Below are 19,185 nucleotides of genomic sequence, written 5' to 3'. Positions count from 1 at the left end.
CAAACTTAAATGTCATGAAGCCTTTGTTTATTGAATAATACAGATAAAATGATACGGGATTCCATATACAATCTTCTTATTTTCTCAAGTCAGCAACACGGACAGCAACCGCATTACGGTGAGCTTCAAGGCCTTCAATTTCGGCCAAACGCATCACAGTATCAGCCAATTTATCCATACCTTCAGCAGTGACTTCTTGAGAAGTAATGTGCTTGACAAAACCATTGGTATTGACACCAGAGTACATACGAGAATAACCGTAGGTAGGCAAAGTGTGGTTAGTACCTGAAGCATAGTCACCGAAACTTTCAGGTGAGTATTGACCTACAAAGACACTACCGGCATTGTCTACAAGGGGTAAGACAGAAGAAGCGTTTTCAAGGTGCAAGATCAAGTGCTCAGGAGCATATTCGTTGGAGAACTGCATGGCTTCTTCCAAGTTCTTCATGCTTAAGCTGTATGAGTGAGGAATACTCTTGCGAACAATATCACAACGAGGCAAAGCAAGTGCTTGCTTGTGTACTTCTTCTTCAATGCTGTGAAGGTGTTCTGGTGATAAATCAACAGCTAAGAGGACCACTTGAGAATCAGGGCCGTGTTCAGCTTGTGATAAAAGATCAGCAGCAACATAGACTGGATTACTAGACTTGTCAGCAATCACAAGCACTTCAGAGGGGCCTGCAGGCATATCAATGGATACCAAACAAGATGTGTCGTTTTGAGCGACCATCTTAGCAGCTGTGACATACTGGTTACCAGGACCAAAGATCTTGTCAACCTTAGGCACAGTTTCAGTACCATAAGCCATGGCAGCAACAGCTTGAGCACCACCAGCCTTGACGACGTGAGAGGCACCCACTTTATGAGCCACATACAGCACTTCAGGCACAACAGAACCATCAGGACGAGGAGGTGTGGCAATCACAATTTCTTTACAACCAGCTACTTTAGCAGGAATACCCAACATCAATGTTGTGGAGGGCAAGACAGCAGAACCACCAGGAACATATAAACCTACACGTTCTATAGGACGACTGAATCTTGAACAAACCACACCAGGCATGGTCTCAACCACTAACATTTCCTTGTCCAGTTGTGCATCGTGGAATTTATAAATGTTGTCATATGCCTGATCAATAGCAGTCTTGGTGATAGGATCCAATTCCATCAAGGCAGGATCAAAAGGTGCTTTGACTGTCACTTGGTCGAGTTCAACACGGTCGAATTGACGAGTGAAATTTTGAATGGCAGCATCACCGCCTTGACGCACTTGTTGCATGATAGGCTTCACACGGTTGATGATTTCGGTAGAATCAATGATGGGACGCAATAAGAGTTCAGCACGCTTTTCAGCAGAGATGTCTTCCAAGTTGAACTTCATCATTTCAATGCGACCTTCATTCATGGCTGTAGTGTTGACAGGTGCAGAGGGAGCTACTGGAGCAGCAGCATTGCCCTCGTCTTTTTGTTCCCACTTGGGCTTAGCATGACCAGGACGACGAGTGACCTTACGGGCCTTCTTGTTCAAGTTTTTTTCAATATCAGCTAAAGAAACACCAGCACTGACACACTTGGTCAATGCAAAATAAATCAAATCAGCAGCTTCCCAAGCAACTTCTTCTTTATCTGTGGCATCGCACAACTCTTCTGCTTCTTCCATGATCTTGGCACGCAACAATTTGGCATCACCAAACAAACGAGCTGTGTAAGAACCAGCAGGTGCATGGTTCTTGCGGTCTTTAAGTGTCTTTTCTAAAGCAGTTATACCACTGTCAGCACCGAAACAGGTACGCGTATTCAAGTGACAGAAACCTTAGATGGAGTTAGTTGGGACCATGTATGCCTTTCTTTACCTGCACCGTGCTGTTCAACAACAAAACGTAAAGCGTCGCCATCGCAATCATAATCGATGTGCTTCAAGGTTTGCGTAGCACCAGAAGTCAAGCCCTTGTGCCAAAGACCACGGCCACGACTTTGATAGACACCTTGGCCGAGACGAATGGATTCAGCAACACTTTGCTTGCTAGAATAAACTAATCCCAAAGCCTTGTTGAATTCATCTACAACCATGGTTGTATAAAGGCCATCGGCACGGTCTGTCTTGGCGGTGGCCAAAAAGGCTTCGGCAATGTTGATTTTGGATACATCATCGACAGCGGTAGTTAAACGAGAAGCAGGCACAAGTACATCCAAGTGTTGAGCACCAAAAGAACCAATGGTTTCGAGAGAGACATTGTCCAATGCAACGACAACAGTACGTTCACCGCCATGGCTTAAAAGACACTTCTTAGTGGATTGAGCAAATGCACGAATGGTTTCTAAATCATTGGTGTTTTGAAGAAGGAAGGTGGATACAGGCAAACCTTCAAGTCCATCAAGAGAATTAGCTGAGACAGCAATACGGTCTTCAGCGACAATGCTGGATAATTCATCTTTGGCTTGAGCGTAGGTATCGAAATCGAAAATGACCTTGTAGACACCTACATCCCAGAGTTGAACAGCTTCTTCTACAGACTTGGCAGAGGCCCAATACAAAGTAGAGCCAGTTTGGTTGACAAGTGACTTGATTTGGTCAACACTGCCGTTACTAAGAATAACGGAGCTAAAGAATGACAATGAAGAATAAAGTGAAGCTTGTGAAGCGTCGGCCAAGTCAAGTGAAGGCACAAACATAATTAAAAAAAAAAAAAAAAAGTTTCTAAAGAGCGAAAAAAAAGAGTAGACAGGAGGGTAGAATAAAAAAAAATAGTTGACATGCTAACAGTCACGAAGATGTGTCATGTTTTGTCTGTTCGTGCGGTGTTTTCGATCTCGAGAAAAAAAAGGGAATCGATTGGATAACCAACAAAGCTTTGTCAGCGTTCGGAATTCCTCTCGGGTTGTGCAATATCAATACATCAAAATGACACAAAATTAACATGTGTCATCTCCTTGAAAAGAGGGAAGACTTGCTTTATATTCATTATTGTCTGTATGTGTTACATGGAAACTAAGGTAAGAACGCGTTTAACAATGAAAATGTCCGACGCGTATATAAAAATATTTTTCTTCTCTCCTCTTGTGTATCGTTATCCTCTTTTTTTTTCTTTTATAAAAACTATGGCAACTCTCAGTTCTTTTGGCTTCAAAAAAGGTGTCCAATGTAGCGCACCAATCGATAAAATCGAACACAGACATCCATTTATCAGTCCAGCCATGGCACCTATTCAAAAGAAACAGATACTGCCAAAACCATCAAACAAGAAGAGTATTAAACATTATTTCTTGCCCATACAACATAAGCCAGAAGAACAAGAACAAGAGGAAGAAGCTATTATTTGTGTTGTGCGCAAAAAACTACCTATTTCAACTATGTGGGACATGATCCAAGCTGAATGCGAGCAACAAGAGCTCCTTCTTGTGCCGTCCATTCATTCGAGTCGGCACAAACGAGCCCATAGTAATGTGGATAGCCAGCATGATAAAAACAAGAAGAAGAAAAGAACAGACCAAAGTGAGATGACGTCTATTATGCAGCGATTCTTACATATGTAATTTATTTATAATAAACATTTAAAATACAAAATCCCAGATTTCAATAGCAATGCATTCAAATGATCCAGCTGCAGATAATATAGGGTTATTGAAAGTAGCACAAGATTGGCTGTTGCCGTGCGTCAAGTCTGAATGCAGCCATAATCCAAAGCGACCTTGTCCCCCACCCATGGCAAAAAAATCATGATCTGAATAAATCATGTAATCATTCGCTGTTGTCCATGGATAAGTCTGGACTAGGTTTGTCTTTTTATCCTTCTTCCATAAGAAACTAAGGTTTGTGTAAGTAAAAAGATAGAGATTATTAGTATACTGACCATTCACCTGTGCCATAGCAGCAAGATTGAGAGCGAATACCTTCAGACAAGTAAGCACCAAATACCTAATATCTGTGTTAGGGTCTTCATTAGCATCGTTTGTTTTTACCTCATCATGATTGTCTTGAATGACCAATAAACATGGGCCATGAATCATTCGACATTGATAGTACAAAGTATTCAGACTTGCACCATGTTGATCCAAACTATAGACAAGTGACCATGTAGATGAAACAGATATTCTTGAAGGTAGCCATGATTGGATCTATCAAATACTTAATAAAACTTTCTCTTTGTTTATCTTTATTTTTCTACTTGCGCACGTTTTGAGCCAAGTCTTTTTCAAGACAGATAAATGTACTGGGTTGACGATTGACCAATTGAATCGTCATGCTTGGTAAAATGGGTAAAGACATACTACGCTTTTTAGTGTCTTGAGTACAATTGTATTTCTTTTTGATATCATGAAAACAAGTCATTGAATTCCTCTTCTTGCGAGTGATCATGACTGGGAAACGTTCATTTTGACTATAGAATTCAGTGCATTCAATATTAGAAGGCGTCAAAATAGACGAAGGGATGGGTGTGAATTTTATTGACATTGGAAAAAGAAAGAAAGAGATAAGAAACCACATTTTTCTTTTTTGGTCTTATTTATATAGGTTATAGCGTCATTGATCGCACAGACCCTTTAAAAGAAGTATCTTTGCTTGTTGCTCTGCCTCTTTTTTTTTTTATCAATGCATGAAAGGTCTAGAGAGTATATATGTTTATGACAATCTTATGTTTGTTTTGACCACTTTATGGATTTTTCCCACAGTTGACTTACTGCTGAAAACAAAAAATGTCAATCATCATGATGGCACTGAATTCAATATGAAAATAAAACGAAACACTTTCTTTTTATCTTCACAACATAAAATAGTTTATTCTTTTTGAAGACAACAACACCTACAAAAAAAAAAAAAAAAAAAAAAAAAAAAAAAAGAGAAGAAAAAAATAGCGCATTGTTATTTAATACATGTACATAAAAATAACAACTCCTGTACGATGTTTCATAATGATTATTTCATTTCAAGTACTTTAATCATGCCTTTACTATTTGCGGCCAAGATCTTGTTTGTACCATTCTTCCAGCAAACAGAACTGACAAAAATAGGCGACTCTTCCTCTTCTTCTTCTGCTTCCTCCTCTTCCTCATTGTTCTGTTCTATTTAGTATGCATAAAAAAAATATAAGGATAAGTTACCTTTGTTCCTATTCTAGGAAATTTAAATGTAGCTACTGGCAAAGTTGATCTCTTGTGATACGTATAAAGTCTATTTAATTCTGATCCACAAGAAATCCAATCTCCGTTTATTGACAAACCCACAAAGTTCTTTTCGTTCTGATGTCCTTGGAAAGTACGAACACAATGTCCGGATTCTTTATCCCAGAGTTTAAGTGTGCTATCTGTAGATCTAAAGAAAACAATCAGTCTTCAGTCGGTTCCGTGTGACTTACGCAGAGACAAATTCTTCATCATTGATCCATTTGACATAGGACACTGCTTTCTTGTGCCCCTTATAGACATAAACAGGACTAGAAGGGTATCTTAGATCATAACAAGTGACATGGTGGTCTAATTGTAAAGATAAGAGAAATATATATGTTGTGTCTCTCTTACCTGCACTACCTACAGCCAAATAGTGACTATTATTAGGCGCAAATTTAGCACAACAGACATTCCCCTTTTGTTCTAATGTATAGATTGACTTGTTTTGAGAGAGTGACCAGACTTTGACAGTCGTATCATCACTACCACTGGCTACCATGGTAGGATTGGAGTGACTGATATCTACACTCCATGCCCTACGCTTGTGTTCATCAAATGTCTGTGTCTTGCGTCCAGTCGTGACATCCCAGATATTGATAAATCCTTCATAATCAGATGAAGCCAATTGAGATTTGAGATAAGGAGACCAATTTAAGCAGCTAATTTTATGTCCACAAGCCATGACCCTTAATGGACAATGGATCTGATTTCGGTGTTGCATACTGTTAAAGTCGAACAGCTTGATTTCTTTTGTGACACCACCCACAGCAAAAAGCTCTTGATCTCGGTCAAATTCGATTGAAGAGACAATAGAAGAAGGTGATTTAGAACTATCTGTATAATACAATGTATCATAGGGTTCAAAATGGTCATAGCGTGTTAACTCATAAATTGTGCTGGATAAATCATACAATAGTTTGCGACCTATAGCTTATGAGGCATGGAATTGATTCATTCAACTTACGCTTCTGCATGGATTCATGGGTTGTCATCAGTGTAGCATGGTACATTTCTTTTAAATCATGAAATCGATCCTCCATACGCTTTAACATGGGATCTTGAGGATCAGACAAAGGCACATCTGTTTCTCTTTTGATGTCTACTATATCATCCACAATGATTTCCTATTCAATCTTATCAGTTTTCTATTTATCAGCCAAAATATCATTTACTGAGAATTTTCTTTTCCGAGAACCAGTACAAGTTGTATCTTCTTGATTTATCAATGATTTTAAGTCTGAAGTAATACAAGCATTTTCATAAATAAGATCATTGACAGCCTATATGCTTTGTTATAAAACGATAGGTTGAATTGCCTATTACCATCTTGTTCTTTTTCTCGAGTTGATTCAAGAATTCGCATAATAGATGTTGTTTGATAGTATCTTGATCCAATTCCATCTTTTTCTTTTGTTCTATAGCAGCCTGTAATATCTTTTCCAAGTCTAGATGTAGAATGAGTATAGACATAACATCATGAACACACCTTCAGAAGGCAATGAATCTGCAAGTGATTTAGCAATAGCTGAAGGATCTTGTCTATTATCTTGAATGATTTTTTCAACAGAATCTTTATGTGAATAAAAAGGAATGTTTTCTTTCAATGTACGCAAACGATAATCAGCAAGCTTATTCACTACCAAAGAAGTTATGTATCAGTCTATTATATATATCTATATATCTATATATCTATTTTACATTGAAAATTTGGGTATAAACCATTTCTAGTTAATTTGGATCTACAGATTGGACAATCGGATTGATTCTCTAGATGAAGTGTAATACACTCATGACTGCATATTAAAAACTTCAGACAATGCTTATGACCTTACCAAAAAGAATGACCACAGTGAGTAGCATACACTTCTTTCATGATGTCTTGACAAATGGGACTAGAATGATGTATAAGAAAACAACAGGGATAATTTTATCCTATACCATGATAATTCTTCGTCTATTTTGTCTACTTGTTCTTTATGGCGTGGTTGATTGTTATTACGTGCACCCAGCAACGTCATGAACGTTGATATGGAGGACCAAGCCCGGTTATTACCTTCTGTTCTGCTCTCGTCACTGCTGTCTGAATGATTTGTCAGTTCGTCAGGTTCAGTTGGGTTGGTCTGTGACATAAAGAAAAAAGAAGAAAGAAAAAAGAAAAAGAAAAAAGAAAAAAAAAAGAAAAGAAAAAGGAGAGAAATACCAAAAAAAGCATTTTTTTATTTCCTTTTTTGATTTTAACTATATGCTTTAGCATAGACTTTTCTTTCTCTTTTTTCTCCATATCGCTTTTCTTATTTAAACCATTGTCAATGAAATAATGCAAATGGTACGATATATAACTATTTCAGTATAGATGTATAGATTAGAATCAAGACTCAACATTAATCTTGGTTCATTTGTTTGGACAAGAAGTATGCATGAAGAAAAACAAGACTTTGAATAGACCAAAGTGTATTCTCGTGATAGTCTATGGGTAGAGTAAAGTAAAAAAAAAATGCATTCTTTAGTATCAAAGTTACAGATGTATGGAATTTGCTTTTACTTCTAATTATTTTTTTGACGAATGAAGATTTACATTTACCTATAATACAATCTAAATCCGTACTAGGGAAACCGTGTTTATTACAGCGATTGGAACATATGAAGTCCTTTTGAACATTTCCAGGATTCCGTATTCACTCCAGGCAGAAATCATGATTTTTGCTGCACCAATGTCTCTTTGTCAAAATGTATGGCAAGTTGTACAGACAAATACACTATGGCCTTTGACATCATCCTAGTTTTGCAAGTGTTGCATATCTCAGAAGTGAGATATTCATGGATAGGAACAGCCAGAAGATCTCCAGCAGTTTCTCCAGCAGCTTCTCTTTTCTTAAAGCGCCTCCACAGAATTTTGACAGCACCACAACGTACGCCTTTCGGCTTTACCTCATCCTTGTTAAACATACCGTTTCCAAATACATCAAGGGAACTTTCAATTTGTCAACAAAGACAAACTTAAATGTCCTCATTTGTTTAACTTCGATTCGTCCAGAAAAAGATGACATTGTCTAATGTTAAAGTAAAATCCTGCATTAATTACGAGGGAAGATATTTTGGGTGGAGTTGCCTTTGTCGACTCTCCGAAGCATCATCGAAAGAATTGAGCAGACTGGCAGTCCTCTTCCTGCCAAACCAACTGTGAAGTCCTATAAGATTGATGAGAGGGCTGAGTTTCACACTATCAAAAACCCCAAGTCGATACTTCGACAAGAGTGGGAGAATCTCGACCAAGAATATGCTGCACGCTTGGTCGGAAGCATGAAAAGCCGATGCCAAGCGGTGGCTCCACCAAACACTAGTTCTTATAAATAATTCAGACTTTTATTCTGCAAGATTTATAGTGCTCATCATTTATGCTTCAAGGGACATATTCAGGGATGATAACCATCCAATTTTTTCTGTCTTCAGCAATTTATTTGAAAGCGAAATCTGTATGACTGGATAGATCAATAGAAAATAAACCTCAGACGAGCGGTGTTTCTATTTTTTCTTCTATCTTTTTTTTTTTTTTTTTTTTTTTTTTTTTTTTTTTTTTTTTTTTTTTTTTTTTAGAGGTTCTTTCTTTAGTTCTATAACTCATCTATACACACACTTACAATGACTCGCCTACAGAGACTATTGCTATCAAGTAGTATTTTACTTTTAGCTACTCTAGTTAAAGCACAGCTAGACAATCCTGTTGAAGAGGTAATCATAGCTCAGGCTTCTCCCCCCCCCTTTTTTTATATTTTTCATCTCATAACCGGGTTAGATTTTAGATGCCACAAATGAGCCACCTACTATGGATACACCTGCTATACTCGATGGACAAGATCTTATTGCATCAGCAGATGAGGCTGCCATTGTGGAGAAGTCATTTGTTATTTCACTCTTGATGATCATTGTCTCTGAAATTGGTGACAAGACTTTCTTGATTGCTGCCATCATGGCTATGAAACACTCTCGTCTTGTTGTCTTTGCTGCTGCTTTCTCTTCCCTCCTTATCATGTCAGTTCTTTCTGCTTTCTTGGGTCATGTTGTACCCAACTTGATCCCTAAGCAATATACAGATGTATGTGCTGCCCTTTTATTTTTGTGTTTTGGGTTACGTATGATATACGAAGCTTATTATATGGACGAAGCAGCTGGCAGTGAAGAAATGCAAGAAGTAGAAGAAGAACTCAAGACAGTAGAGGACCGTGAACATGCCAACAAATTAGAAGAATTGGAAGTAGGTGGTTTAGAAAACGCTGCTCATACACCTACCTCCAAGACAGAAAAGGCTAAAGAAGGATTGATGAATTTGATGCAACTTGTATTTTCACCTGTATTTGTTCAGACATTTGTCTTGACTTTCTTGGGTGAATGGGGAGACCGTTCTCAAATTTCTACTATTGCTTTGGCTGCTGCTAACGTATGTTGTATTTGTTTGTTTGTTTATGTCTAATTTTGTATTAGAATGTGTATTATGTCACTGCTGGTGTTGTCTTTGGCCATGGTATGTGTACTGCATTAGCTGTCATTGGTGGTCGTATGTTGGCCTCCAAGATTTCAGTCAGAACAGGTATGTATAAAGAAAATAAAAGAAAAGAGAGAGAAAAGAGAGCATTGATGTTTTCTCTAGTTACATTTGCTGGTGCTGTTCTTTTCCTTATCTTTGGTGTGTTTTATGGTTTGAATGCATACAAGAGCCTTATTCTTCAAGAATAAATTTCGTACCCGATTTTATTTATCTATCTGTGTAACTTTTTTTTTCTGCGGGAAATAGCTGGTAAAATAATGGGCTGTGTTATTTGGCTTTAAAAGCCACATGGATCAACAAACATTACTTGATCTTTCTCACAATGACACACTGTAATGGCCTGCCATCTTCTGTCTTTTTTATTTCATTTACTATGATTTCCATATGATGCATGTCTCCAAACACACGTTCTATTTCACCTAATTGTAATCGTTGGCTTAGTTTTGGCTGCTTATATATCATCCATTCTTCATGATAGAATTGTGACAAGACAAAGCATCCACCTGGGCTCAACAAGTGTGGCACTTTTTGCCAAAATGCTCTTGACATGAACCGAATATTCAATATTAAATCATACGTATGGATCGGTTGTGGTTCTGATGTCCATTTCCATTGACCACAGTGCTCGAATTTGACTTGAGCCATCTGTATGCGATCCTGAATACCCATCGACTGAACCAATTGAGTCATGCGTTGAATAGCTCCTGGTTGTGAATCAAACCCAGTGGCTTGCCATGAAGGTCGAGTAGACACTAACCAACCGATATCTCTTCCTGCTCCTGATCCTAGGTCCAGACATCGCCATGGTTTCTGTTTCTGAAGGCCTGATTCAATTTGCTCTATCTGTTCTTGTAAAAAGGGAGAAGGTTGGAAAAGAACCCATGGTCGTGGTTTATCTTGAGTAGCGAGTTGTTGATGGATCAATGCTTGCCAGTCAAGTGTATCCTCCGAGAAAACAAAAGGACAGGTCCATCCACGCTGCAATAACCAGTCTGAAGCATGAGGTATTTCAGCAGGCTCGAGTACAGCCATAGGGATATGTTTAGGAGGGAGTTCTGCTTGTCTTTGTGTGAGTTTCGAAAAGGGTATATTGGTGGAAGGTACCAAGTGACACTTGTGATATTGGACAGGTGAGCGTAAATCAAGACATAAGTGAGGTAACTGAGAAGCTTTCCAGGCATGTAACCTGTTCATTTTAAAAAAAGAAAAAAAAAAAAAGAAAAAAAAGTGGCTTGTGCATAATGAAATTCATGCTTGTCATTCTCACACTCATATTGCATTTATCAAATGGAAAAATGAGCATGTTGCAGGAAAAGATTGCGCCATATATCAAAATTGAATCAATGAACAAGGAAAATGACACAATTGTCTTTCTATCTGCATAAGTTGTACATGCTTATAAATTGCTTCTCTCTCTGTTAATTTCTTAAATTTTCTTTTTCTTTCTTATTTATTTATTTTATTCAATATGTCTCTTCGTCTTGGTTCTATTGCTCCTGATTTTGAAGCTGAAACGACAAAAGGTAAAATCAAATTCCATGATTTTATTGGTGACCACTGGACTGTTCTCTTTTCCCACCCTGCTGATTTCAGTAAGTTATATCTCTTGTGAATTATTGATCACTTATGTACTCTATAGCTCCTGTCTGTACCACTGAACTTGGTCTTGTAGCTGCCCTTCAAGACGAGTGGGAGGCTCGCCATGTCAAAGTGATTGGTCTGTCTGCCAATGGCCTTGACGAACACGAAAAATGGATTGCTGATATTAATGAAATCTCTCGTGTGAAGCTTGATTTCCCTATCATTGCTGATGCAGATCGTAAGGTTTCTACTCTTTATGACATGTTGGACCATCAAGTAAGAAAGCAGTGGTGGTTATATACATACTCATCTCATATTAGGATGCTACCAATGTAGACACAAAGGGTATCCCATTTACCATTCGTTCTGTCTTTATTATTGATCCTAAAAAGACAATTCGTTTAATCTTGACTTATCCCGCTTCAACAGGTCGTAATTTTGACGAAATTTTACGTGTGATTGACTCCTTACAACTGGGTGATAAACATCGTATTACTACACCTGGTAATTGGAAAAAGGGTGACGATGTGATTGTTCATCCTTCTGTATCAACCGAGGAAGCACAGAAAATCTTTCCCAAGGGTGTTAAAGTGATTAAGCCTTATTTACGTCTTACACCTTCTCCTTTTTAAGACTAAAACCTTTCAAAATAAACAAATCATCTGATTGGCCATGTAGAATTAACTTTTTTTTCTTTTTGCATATAAAACTAGCCTTTACGTCAAAGTTATGTTAATCTTTTTTTTTTCTCTTTTTTATTATATATATATACATATCAATCATGGACATTGGACAACTCAAGAATCCTTTTTCTAAAAAGTCAACTGAAGAATCTTCTGGTTTATTCAAGATCGGTGATTATGACTCCAAATCAAGCAACTCTCAAGACAGTAAACAACCCGGTCTAGTCAAACAAACTGCACAAACAGTGAAAAATGGAGCACAATCCACTGTAGATAAAGCCACTAGAAATCAATAAAATCTCTTTTTATTATTATTTCTCTTTTGTTGTTTCTTCTTTAGCAGCAGCTTTTTTAGCTTCATCAATATCTTGTTTCTTGGCAAGTTTAAAGACAGCCAAGAACAAGCCAACAATGAGAGCAGTAGAAAGAATGAAGCTAGGGGATGTAAAACTAATTTAAATGAGTAAAATAGACGTAATCATGATAAATATATACGTTACTTGACAAGTTGGTCAGATTTGTTGGAATCAGCATGCATGAATGCATCTTTGTTAAATTGTTTCCCTTTTTTAATGTCCAACAGTTCGACTTCAAATACAAGTGTGGCTCCACCGGGAATAACATTACCAGCACCACGGTCACCATAACCTTCAAGATATGAGTACGTTTACTGACAGATACCAAAAAAAAAAAAAAAAAAAAAAAAAAAAAAAAAAAAACTTACCGAAGCTAGGAGGAATCACAAGCTTACGCTTTTCACCAATACACATACTACAGTGCTATAATTAGCCCTCATTGTGTTTGATGGTTTTTTTTTTACTACTTACTTTAATAAACCTTGATCCCAACCTTTGATTACTTGACCTTGACCAAGTGTAAAGACGAAAGGTTGATTACGATCCAAACTACTATCAAACTTGTCTCCAGTATCAAAAAGTGTACCCGTATAATGCATAGATAACTCATCACTAAAAAAAATGGATTAGAGTCCTTTCTTTTTTTTTTTTTTTGGTACACTTTACCCATTATTTGATTTTATTTTGCATTCTTCAGCAGGAATACGCTTTTTGATACCTTTTATGTATGGATTAAGTATCATTTATGTTTTCCTAGAGAATTATTTACCAACTTGTAATTGAGTAGGAGGTTCTTTCAAGGCCATAGTAGAAGCTACAGCACTTAACAATAAGAGGAAGGCAGAACGCATAGTCAAGATATACAAAAGAGAAAAGAAAGAAAGAAAGAAAGAGAATGCGCGGTGATTCCTTTTTGTACAAAAATCTTCTAGATACGCGATGGAGTATGATTGGATAACAAATTCATGGACAAAGCTTAAAAAAGAAGAATGTATCTTAAAGGACAAGCAATATCATATCCTAAGTCCAAAGCGATCTTTATTAAAGACAAGCCTTTTTATCGTTTCTGTTCAAAGACTTTCATATCAACCAAGGTTGTGCACAAAGAAGAAAGGAGCAGTTGTTATAATTACAATCTATCTAACATAGATATTATAAATATATATATTTACATACAACATTAATGAATACTACTATGACTATTACGATCTAGTTCTGGTGCACTATTTTGTGTATAACTTCTTTTGATAGTCAATTCAATAGAAGATACAGAAGAATGACCGTCTTCTTCTTTTCGTGTTCCAGAAGGCCAAGACGCCAATGAATGATGAGACGCAGACCGATTATCCGGATATACCTGCGACACTCTTCGATTCAGTGCTCGAGAAACATTGCGTGGACTTGAAACTACCATCATCTCTGGCAAGTCAAAATTAAATTGTGAGCGGGACCGATGTTTAGCAGCAGCCAATGTATCTTGATGTCGCATTTGTTCTAAATGAATCAGGGCTTCTGCAGCTGTGGCTGGATGATGTGCATCAGGTCGTTGATCAATCAGAGCACCGCTAAAGATCAATTGGATCTCTTCTAATGAACGGCCTCGGGTCTCTGGGTAATAGGCATGGACAACCATAGCCATGATAATACACCATACGCCGAAAAATAAATAGGTGCCCCACCAAATATTACGAAACATGATGGGCGAGACAAGCGAAACAAACAGATTGACGAGGTAACTACAGGAGGTAGTGACGCCCATAGCATTGGCTCGAATCATTTGAGGGTAAATTTCAGCGGGATAGATCCATCCAACAGGACCCCTAAAAAAATGGAATATCAATTATCCTGATCATGCAAGAGCTTTCACTTACCAACTCATAGCAAAAAAGACGAGGAAAATACACAGCAAGACCATGATAGCATAACCAGCATTTTGGTTGTCAATGGCACTAGTAACCTCTGTTGAAGTCACAGAGGGAGCATTGTGCATGCTGAGTAGTTGTTGATTAAAGATAGCAGACACAATCGTGATAGCTATCATACAAACAGCCATGGCCAATGCACCTACCACTAAGATACGACGACGATCACACTTGTCAATCTAAAAAACAGAGTGAATACATCCATCGCTTTATGGACAACACCTACATAGAACATAACAAAGATAGTAGCTACAAAATTAATCAAACCAGCAACACCATTACCCAATAAAGTAGACACAATTTCTCTTATTCCCACAGACTGAAGTATGTAGGGCAAATAAAACCTAATAAAATGAGCATATTTCGCTTTTGATATTGCTCTTCTTACAAGATGGCATTGATACCAGACAATTGAGTAAATGCATGCACTCCCATACCGAGCAATGTTCTTTTTCGATTGTTGTCAATCCCTTTCCGTAGTAGACTCATAAACCTTTGTTTATAGGCCATCTTGTCAAACGTCACATCCTGCACAATACCTGTAAATTCCATCTGTACATCTACATCACGCTCATTTCCCTGAGACCGTAATTGAGCCAGGATTTTGAGTGCTTCTGCATTTCGGTCTTTGTAGATCAACCAACGCGGACTTTCATAGATGAAATAGATGCCTACAAGTAAGATAAACCCAGCCACAAGTTGTAGAGCAACAGGTATTCGCCATGCTGAATCACTGTCAATCTTATAAGCACCATAGCCCACCCAAAATGCAATAAAAAACCCCATGGTAACAAAGATTTGATAAAAAGTAATTAAGCGACCTCTGTTTTGTGGTCTTGCAACTTCACTTTGATCTAGCTTTTTTGTTTAATCAACGACAGATCAAACTGGTGACTTACATAGAGGAACAAGCATACTGTAGATCCTACTCGTTGTTAATTGAGATACTATTGTACAAGATCTATACTTTACCCCACTGCAAATCCAGTAAGAATACGACCAATGAAAAAGGTGGTTTGACTTTGACCTGCAATTTCAATGACACAACCTATTTCATGAATAACAGACGCTACATAAAAAAAGTTTTTTCTGCCTAGTCCATCTGCCACAAATCCAGAAACCTAAATTTAAGTCAATCATTTTATTATTTTGGAAAAAAAAACTTACAAATGAGGCAACAAAGGAAGCAGCTAAAGAGACTGGTACAATAGCATATCCTGCTGGTGTATCGCTATACAAGTTATACCTTTTCAAAAAGGAGGGCATAACAGTGACAGTTGTAATTGTCCCACTGTCATAACTAAACATATAAAGCTCATTAAGTAATTTCTTTTGTTTCTTTTTTTTTTTTGGTATCTTACCCATACTAAAAAAAAAAAAAAAAAAAAAAAAAACGTCATCGCCAAAAAAAAAAAAAAAAAAAAAAAAAAAAAAGAGCATGAGTAATGAATAACGAAGAATAAAAAAGTACCATAAATCCACCAAGAGATACAAAACTAATAAAAAATTCAATAAAAAAAAGACAAGTCGAGATCTCTGTTTATTTGCTTACCAGCATAACGAATATAACTTGTATTGTGAATTGACTGGAATGCCCATCAACCTTGGTCGTTTTCTTTTGTCAGCTTGTTTGTAAGAAACAAACGAGTCTGCCAACAATTCTTTTTTAGACGACGTATGCAAAAAATTCGACGTGATATTGTAGATAAATAACCAGCTTATTCTTTTTCTTAAATAAAACTATATGGAAAGAAAAAGAAAAAGAAAAAATATGAAAAAAGAAACACTGAAACTGACACAGCTCGCATATATATATAATGCCGAAAACCACCCTATATTGGGCTTTTTATTGGTTAGTATTGAAACCAGCGCCAGCCTTTTTTATATAAATGGTTCATAAGCTATAAAGTATGATCAATGAAAGAAATAGAGAATCAAATATTACCTTAAGTCTTAAAACAGTGTTTTTTTCTACTCGGTATCGATCAGGAATAAGCCATTCTGGTGGACTTGTATCTCCTTCAAATAACTGTTGTTGTTGAATTCTGTATTCTTGCTGGGGTGTAGGATCAGTGGCTACCCAATTGTCCATCGTTTCTAAATAGTGTCTCAATTGTTCTCCTGCGTGGGTGACCATCATACACATCCCATCAACATCCAAAGGCCTGTCTGCAGCCACACACATAATCAACAGATCTTCTACATTGCCTGTCACTAGTGCTTCTCTTGCACATTCTTCAAATGAACCATCCAGATTCGACTCTAGATACAAACTTGTCACTTCAAACAGACTACCGAAAAACAAGGCAAAACGCATATGCTTCTTTCTGTTCTGCATTGGTTCAGCACAATGTTGACGCCAAACAAAGGTATAATCTCTTGGTAAAAAAGGTGCTAATGGATGTTTGGTACTTCTACGTCTATATTTCTGCCAGTCATGAATATTTCTTATTTCTCTTATTAGTTTTTTTTTATTACTTACTGGGTCATGTAATACACGAATAGAAGGTGTATGGAGATAAAGTGATCGTACTTGTAAACACAGGTTTGCATAATCATGTTCAAGCCCAGCTTTTAAATCGTCAGACAGGATACGTTGAATCACAAACTGCTGTACAATATCCAATAGTTCTGTGAACTTGTTACGGTGTTCAAACTTGGGCAATTGTCCTACTTGTTTACAAATCAACTGTAGTATCTTATTGGCAAATTCATGCCTTGTTTCTTTTGAGTGGCGTTCAGAGGGCGTGATAGCTTCATAGAGCCTTAGGAGAGACACTATCTTGTAGTGGAAATTATAGTGTTGTTGAATAAAATGTAATACAGTGCTTGAGATAGGTTTTATTTGAACAAGACTATCTAGATCTTGGTATTCGAGATCTAAAAAGACAGTCCAAAGCAGTTCGTTTGGTAATAAGTGAAGCATATTTTTTTTTTACTGTAAAGAACAATAATAATAATAAAAAAAAAAAAAGAGAGAAAGGCTGCATAAAACGTCACGCACTATTTAGTTGTCATACAGGTGTCAGTTGATGAATCGTTTCTTCTTTTTCCCTTTCTTTTTTTTTTCTTTACTTCTTGATCATGTCTTGTACACAAACAATTGAATTGGTTCAACTAAAGCAACGTCCTTTTCATAAACAAGGAACACATGAAGAAGACCTGCATGGCTCTAGTCAAGACCCCTTGGCATTAGAAAGGAAAAAGATGGCCGATGATTATATCAAGAATTTAAAAAAATCAAAATTACAGCAATTTTATCAAAATCAAAATGATTTGATCGACACGATGCTGACTGCACTTGATAAGCAAGATGCAGAAAAGGAACAACAGCAATTGTTCAAGGCAAGTGATTTTATTTCATCTATGATATTCATCATGTGAGTAGCTCAAGCTGGCTATCTACGGTTCTGTTGTAGCCAATATTGTGTTGTTTGTACTTCAATTGGTTGCTGCAGTCACATCTGGTTCGCTTTCTATTTTCTCTACTATGGCAGATGCATTTATGGACCTATTGAGCTCTGTAGTATTGATGTGGGCCACAAAGCAAGCATCAAAATCGAATTTACAAAAGTACCCTGCTGTATGCCCGTATGTAAATGATGGGTACAAGCTTATTTGTTTATTTAGGGTAAATCACGTATGGAAACGATAGGGATTATTATTTTTTCTTGTTTGATGTCTTGCGTTGCTTTGTTCTTGATAGTAAGTATTTTAATTTATCTAAATTGACTTGTAATATGTTCTAGATTGAAGCAAGTCAGAAATTAGCAGATAAGAGTCATTCCCCTGATCTCACGGTCATGGCTATTGCATTTGTATCTGCTGCACTAGGTTAGGCACACTACACATGTATATTCAGATCTCTTATTGAATTGTAGCTGTCAAGCTTATCCTATATGTCTATTGCAAGACATTGTCTAGTTTTAGCTCTGCCAAAATATTGGCTCAAGATCATCGTAATGATTTGCTTGTGAATGGTTTAGGTTTAACAACCGGTATTGTCGGAAGTCGGATAGCTCCCTGGGTCGATCCTGCTGGGTCTATCATTATTGCATTAATTATACTTCAAAGTTGGGTCATCACTCTTTTAGGTAAGTTAAACTTATCATTACTATTGCTTAACACAATACAGAACATATTCCTTTAGTCGTTGGCAAAAGTGCTGATACACAGTTCTTAAACCTGATTACCTATATTGGTAAGGTTCACCTGATGGAGACTCAAAATTTAACTTGTGTAAAAAAAAAAAAAAAAAAAAAAAAAAAAGCCTTAACGCATCCCGGCGTGGTACAAGTGGATAACTGTCTTGCATATTATGCTGGTAACAACTTGTTTGTTGAAGTTGATATTGTTTTACCTTCTACTATGGAACTGCGCGAATCTCATGACATTGGAGAAGCACTTCAAAATAAGCTTGAATCACTTCCTGATGTAGAGCGTGCATTTGTTCATGCTGACTACGAGACAATGCATAAAAGAGAGGTGGGTTCGTAAGAAAAAGAAATGGCTTATTCATATCGATATAGCATCAAAAGTCGCAATAAAAAAGATTTTGGAGAGGAGTTTATACTGTTGATTTAATCTAAATTTGGAGAAAATAAAAACGATGATGAATTAATGTGGGATCTACGCTTAATATGTCACGAGAAAAAAAAACAAAAAAAAAAAGGGAGGGCAAAAATTGACGTCGTTGTTGTGTTCCCTCCACTTCTATATATATAAAAAAGAAAAAGAAAAGATAGAAAAAAAAAGCCTTCTTTTCTTTTTCTTTTTCTTTATTCTATCTATGATGGACATTCAAAGTACCTATTTTTCTTTCCAGTATGACCAAATGAACAAAGAAGAAAGGTTTTTTATGGGTGCGTATAAATCATTTTAGGGTAAACATAGATAGATTAACAAATGTATATAGATAAAACGAAATTATCGTC

The 19,185-nt window shown here is 36.9% G+C and overlaps 11 protein-coding genes across 11 annotated transcripts; 4 read left to right on the top strand and 7 right to left on the bottom strand.

Annotated features, from left to right (window-relative positions):
* Positions 1-5: 5 nt before the first annotated feature.
* On the bottom strand, positions 6-2,716 carry B0P05DRAFT_523044 (histidinol dehydrogenase-domain-containing protein). The gene is made up of 2 exons (XM_051576047.1): positions 1,854-2,716; positions 6-1,812 (listed from the first exon to the last, which is right to left on the bottom strand). The coding sequence occupies exons 1-2, from the start codon at positions 2,671-2,673 to the stop codon at positions 77-79; spliced, it is 2,556 nt and encodes an 851-aa protein (XP_051439462.1). The 5' UTR covers positions 2,674-2,716; the 3' UTR covers positions 6-76.
* Positions 2,717-2,738: 22 nt separating this feature from the next.
* B0P05DRAFT_523043 (uncharacterized protein) lies at positions 2,739-3,563 on the top strand. The gene has a single exon (XM_051576046.1). The coding sequence runs from the start codon at positions 2,974-2,976 to the stop codon at positions 3,532-3,534; it is 561 nt and encodes a 186-aa protein (XP_051439461.1). The 5' UTR covers positions 2,739-2,973; the 3' UTR covers positions 3,535-3,563.
* B0P05DRAFT_461397 (TLD-domain-containing protein) lies at positions 3,553-4,243 on the bottom strand (the record flags this gene model as incomplete). Its single annotated transcript, XM_051574071.1, has 4 exons — positions 3,553-3,805; positions 3,852-3,916; positions 3,961-4,116; positions 4,175-4,243. 4 exons carry the CDS (start codon positions 4,241-4,243, stop codon positions 3,553-3,555), a joined length of 543 nt encoding a protein of 180 aa, XP_051439460.1.
* Positions 4,244-4,835: 592 nt separating this feature from the next.
* B0P05DRAFT_523032 (WD40-repeat-containing domain protein) lies at positions 4,836-7,336 on the bottom strand. Its single transcript, XM_051576045.1, has 11 exons — positions 7,105-7,336; positions 6,999-7,058; positions 6,865-6,959; positions 6,653-6,802; positions 6,490-6,611; positions 6,339-6,446; positions 6,131-6,290; positions 5,518-6,090; positions 5,355-5,472; positions 5,101-5,311; positions 4,836-5,056 (listed from the first exon to the last, which is right to left on the bottom strand). The coding sequence occupies exons 1-11, from the start codon at positions 7,293-7,295 to the stop codon at positions 4,916-4,918; spliced, it is 1,929 nt and encodes a 642-aa protein (XP_051439459.1). The 5' UTR covers positions 7,296-7,336; the 3' UTR covers positions 4,836-4,915.
* A 1,432-nt stretch (positions 7,337-8,768) lies between these two features.
* Positions 8,769-9,925, top strand: B0P05DRAFT_523022 (uncharacterized protein). Its single transcript, XM_051576044.1, has 3 exons — positions 8,769-9,601; positions 9,646-9,751; positions 9,812-9,925. The coding sequence occupies exons 1-3, from the start codon at positions 8,990-8,992 to the stop codon at positions 9,895-9,897; spliced, it is 804 nt and encodes a 267-aa protein (XP_051439458.1). The 5' UTR covers positions 8,769-8,989; the 3' UTR covers positions 9,898-9,925.
* On the bottom strand, positions 9,926-10,936 carry B0P05DRAFT_523019 (uncharacterized protein). Its single transcript, XM_051576043.1, has one exon. The coding sequence runs from the start codon at positions 10,901-10,903 to the stop codon at positions 10,013-10,015; it is 891 nt and encodes a 296-aa protein (XP_051439457.1). The 5' UTR covers positions 10,904-10,936; the 3' UTR covers positions 9,926-10,012.
* On the top strand, positions 10,910-12,021 carry B0P05DRAFT_523015 (thioredoxin-like protein). The gene is made up of 3 exons (XM_051576042.1): positions 10,910-11,301; positions 11,349-11,566; positions 11,611-12,021. The coding sequence occupies exons 1-3, from the start codon at positions 11,178-11,180 to the stop codon at positions 11,920-11,922; spliced, it is 654 nt and encodes a 217-aa protein (XP_051439456.1). The 5' UTR covers positions 10,910-11,177; the 3' UTR covers positions 11,923-12,021.
* A 252-nt stretch (positions 12,022-12,273) lies between these two features.
* On the bottom strand, positions 12,274-13,279 carry B0P05DRAFT_523011 (uncharacterized protein). The gene is made up of 6 exons (XM_051576041.1): positions 13,099-13,279; positions 12,996-13,047; positions 12,801-12,941; positions 12,698-12,744; positions 12,474-12,621; positions 12,274-12,423 (listed from the first exon to the last, which is right to left on the bottom strand). Exons 1-6 carry the CDS (start codon positions 13,178-13,180, stop codon positions 12,285-12,287), a joined length of 609 nt encoding a protein of 202 aa, XP_051439455.1. The 5' UTR covers positions 13,181-13,279; the 3' UTR covers positions 12,274-12,284.
* On the bottom strand, positions 13,181-16,021 carry B0P05DRAFT_523006 (uncharacterized protein). The gene is made up of 8 exons (XM_051576040.1): positions 15,723-16,021; positions 15,419-15,556; positions 15,224-15,372; positions 15,151-15,176; positions 14,640-15,105; positions 14,478-14,595; positions 14,201-14,430; positions 13,181-14,149 (listed from the first exon to the last, which is right to left on the bottom strand). The coding sequence occupies exons 1-8, from the start codon at positions 15,723-15,725 to the stop codon at positions 13,510-13,512; spliced, it is 1,770 nt and encodes a 589-aa protein (XP_051439454.1). The 5' UTR covers positions 15,726-16,021; the 3' UTR covers positions 13,181-13,509.
* B0P05DRAFT_523002 (uncharacterized protein) lies at positions 15,997-17,237 on the bottom strand. Its single transcript, XM_051576039.1, has 3 exons — positions 16,734-17,237; positions 16,197-16,679; positions 15,997-16,152 (listed from the first exon to the last, which is right to left on the bottom strand). The coding sequence occupies exons 1-3, from the start codon at positions 17,175-17,177 to the stop codon at positions 16,105-16,107; spliced, it is 975 nt and encodes a 324-aa protein (XP_051439453.1). The 5' UTR covers positions 17,178-17,237; the 3' UTR covers positions 15,997-16,104.
* B0P05DRAFT_522995 (cation efflux family-domain-containing protein) lies at positions 17,215-18,879 on the top strand. Its single transcript, XM_051576038.1, has 8 exons — positions 17,215-17,596; positions 17,640-17,834; positions 17,882-17,956; positions 18,001-18,085; positions 18,133-18,345; positions 18,387-18,452; positions 18,522-18,736; positions 18,781-18,879. The coding sequence occupies exons 1-8, from the start codon at positions 17,336-17,338 to the stop codon at positions 18,796-18,798; spliced, it is 1,128 nt and encodes a 375-aa protein (XP_051439452.1). The 5' UTR covers positions 17,215-17,335; the 3' UTR covers positions 18,799-18,879.
* The last annotated feature ends 306 nt before the right edge of the window (positions 18,880-19,185 follow it).

Source organism: Gilbertella persicaria (assembly GCF_025201335.1).
Source record: "Gilbertella persicaria strain CBS 190.32 chromosome Unknown B0P05scaffold_2, whole genome shotgun sequence".
In the NCBI taxonomy this organism is placed as follows: Eukaryota; Fungi; Mucoromycota; class Mucoromycetes; order Mucorales; family Choanephoraceae; genus Gilbertella; species Gilbertella persicaria.
Note: the sequence above shows the minus strand (reverse complement) of the source record. Positions and strands in the feature narration are given on the sequence as shown.

Coding starts and splice junctions, on each gene's coding strand:
- B0P05DRAFT_523022 (XM_051576044.1), top strand. CDS start 8,990: ATGGATACACCTGCTATACTCGATGGACAAGATCTTATTGCATCAGCA. Junction 9,602..9,645: donor TTGCTTTGGCTGCTGCTAAC/GTATGTTGTATT, acceptor ATTTTGTATTAG/AATGTGTATTATGTCACTGC. Junction 9,752..9,811: donor CAAGATTTCAGTCAGAACAG/GTATGTATAAAG, acceptor TGTTTTCTCTAG/TTACATTTGCTGGTGCTGTT.
- B0P05DRAFT_523043 (XM_051576046.1), top strand. CDS start 2,974: ATGTGTTACATGGAAACTAAGGTAAGAACGCGTTTAACAATGAAAATG.
- B0P05DRAFT_523019 (XM_051576043.1), bottom strand. CDS start 10,903: ATGAACAGGTTACATGCCTGGAAAGCTTCTCAGTTACCTCACTTATGT.
- B0P05DRAFT_523006 (XM_051576040.1), bottom strand. Junction 15,106..15,150: donor CAGTATGCTTGTTCCTCTAT/GTAAGTCACCAG, acceptor CAAAAAAGCTAG/ATCAAAGTGAAGTTGCAAGA. Junction 14,431..14,477: donor CTATCTTTGTTATGTTCTAT/GTAGGTGTTGTC, acceptor TCTGTTTTTTAG/ATTGACAAGTGTGATCGTCG.
- B0P05DRAFT_523002 (XM_051576039.1), bottom strand. CDS start 17,177: ATGCTTCACTTATTACCAAACGAACTGCTTTGGACTGTCTTTTTAGAT. Junction 16,680..16,733: donor TTCGTGTATTACATGACCCA/GTAAGTAATAAA, acceptor CATGACTGGCAG/AAATATAGACGTAGAAGTAC. Junction 16,153..16,196: donor ACACTGTTTTAAGACTTAAG/GTAATATTTGAT, acceptor CATACTTTATAG/CTTATGAACCATTTATATAA.
- B0P05DRAFT_523032 (XM_051576045.1), bottom strand. CDS start 7,295: ATGTCACAGACCAACCCAACTGAACCTGACGAACTGACAAATCATTCA. Junction 6,803..6,864: donor TTTATACCCAAATTTTCAAT/GTAAAATAGATA, acceptor CTTCTTTGGTAG/TGAATAAGCTTGCTGATTAT. Junction 6,612..6,652: donor AGATTCATTGCCTTCTGAAG/GTGTGTTCATGA, acceptor TTCTACATCTAG/ACTTGGAAAAGATATTACAG.
- B0P05DRAFT_522995 (XM_051576038.1), top strand. CDS start 17,336: ATGTCTTGTACACAAACAATTGAATTGGTTCAACTAAAGCAACGTCCT. Junction 18,086..18,132: donor ATTTGTATCTGCTGCACTAG/GTTAGGCACACT, acceptor ATTGAATTGTAG/CTGTCAAGCTTATCCTATAT. Junction 18,453..18,521: donor AAACCTGATTACCTATATTG/GTAAGGTTCACC, acceptor AAAAAAAAAAAG/CCTTAACGCATCCCGGCGTG.
- B0P05DRAFT_523044 (XM_051576047.1), bottom strand. CDS start 2,673: ATGTTTGTGCCTTCACTTGACTTGGCCGACGCTTCACAAGCTTCACTT. Junction 1,813..1,853: donor TGTTGAACAGCACGGTGCAG/GTAAAGAAAGGC, acceptor ACTCCATCTAAG/GTTTCTGTCACTTGAATACG.
- B0P05DRAFT_523011 (XM_051576041.1), bottom strand. CDS start 13,180: ATGCGTTCTGCCTTCCTCTTATTGTTAAGTGCTGTAGCTTCTACTATG. Junction 12,622..12,697: donor TGTGATTCCTCCTAGCTTCG/GTAAGTTTTTTT, acceptor CATATCTTGAAG/GTTATGGTGACCGTGGTGCT. Junction 12,424..12,473: donor AAATCTGACCAACTTGTCAA/GTAACGTATATA, acceptor CATTTAAATTAG/TTTTACATCCCCTAGCTTCA.
- B0P05DRAFT_523015 (XM_051576042.1), top strand. CDS start 11,178: ATGTCTCTTCGTCTTGGTTCTATTGCTCCTGATTTTGAAGCTGAAACG. Junction 11,302..11,348: donor TTCCCACCCTGCTGATTTCA/GTAAGTTATATC, acceptor TGTACTCTATAG/CTCCTGTCTGTACCACTGAA. Junction 11,567..11,610: donor ATGACATGTTGGACCATCAA/GTAAGAAAGCAG, acceptor ATCTCATATTAG/GATGCTACCAATGTAGACAC.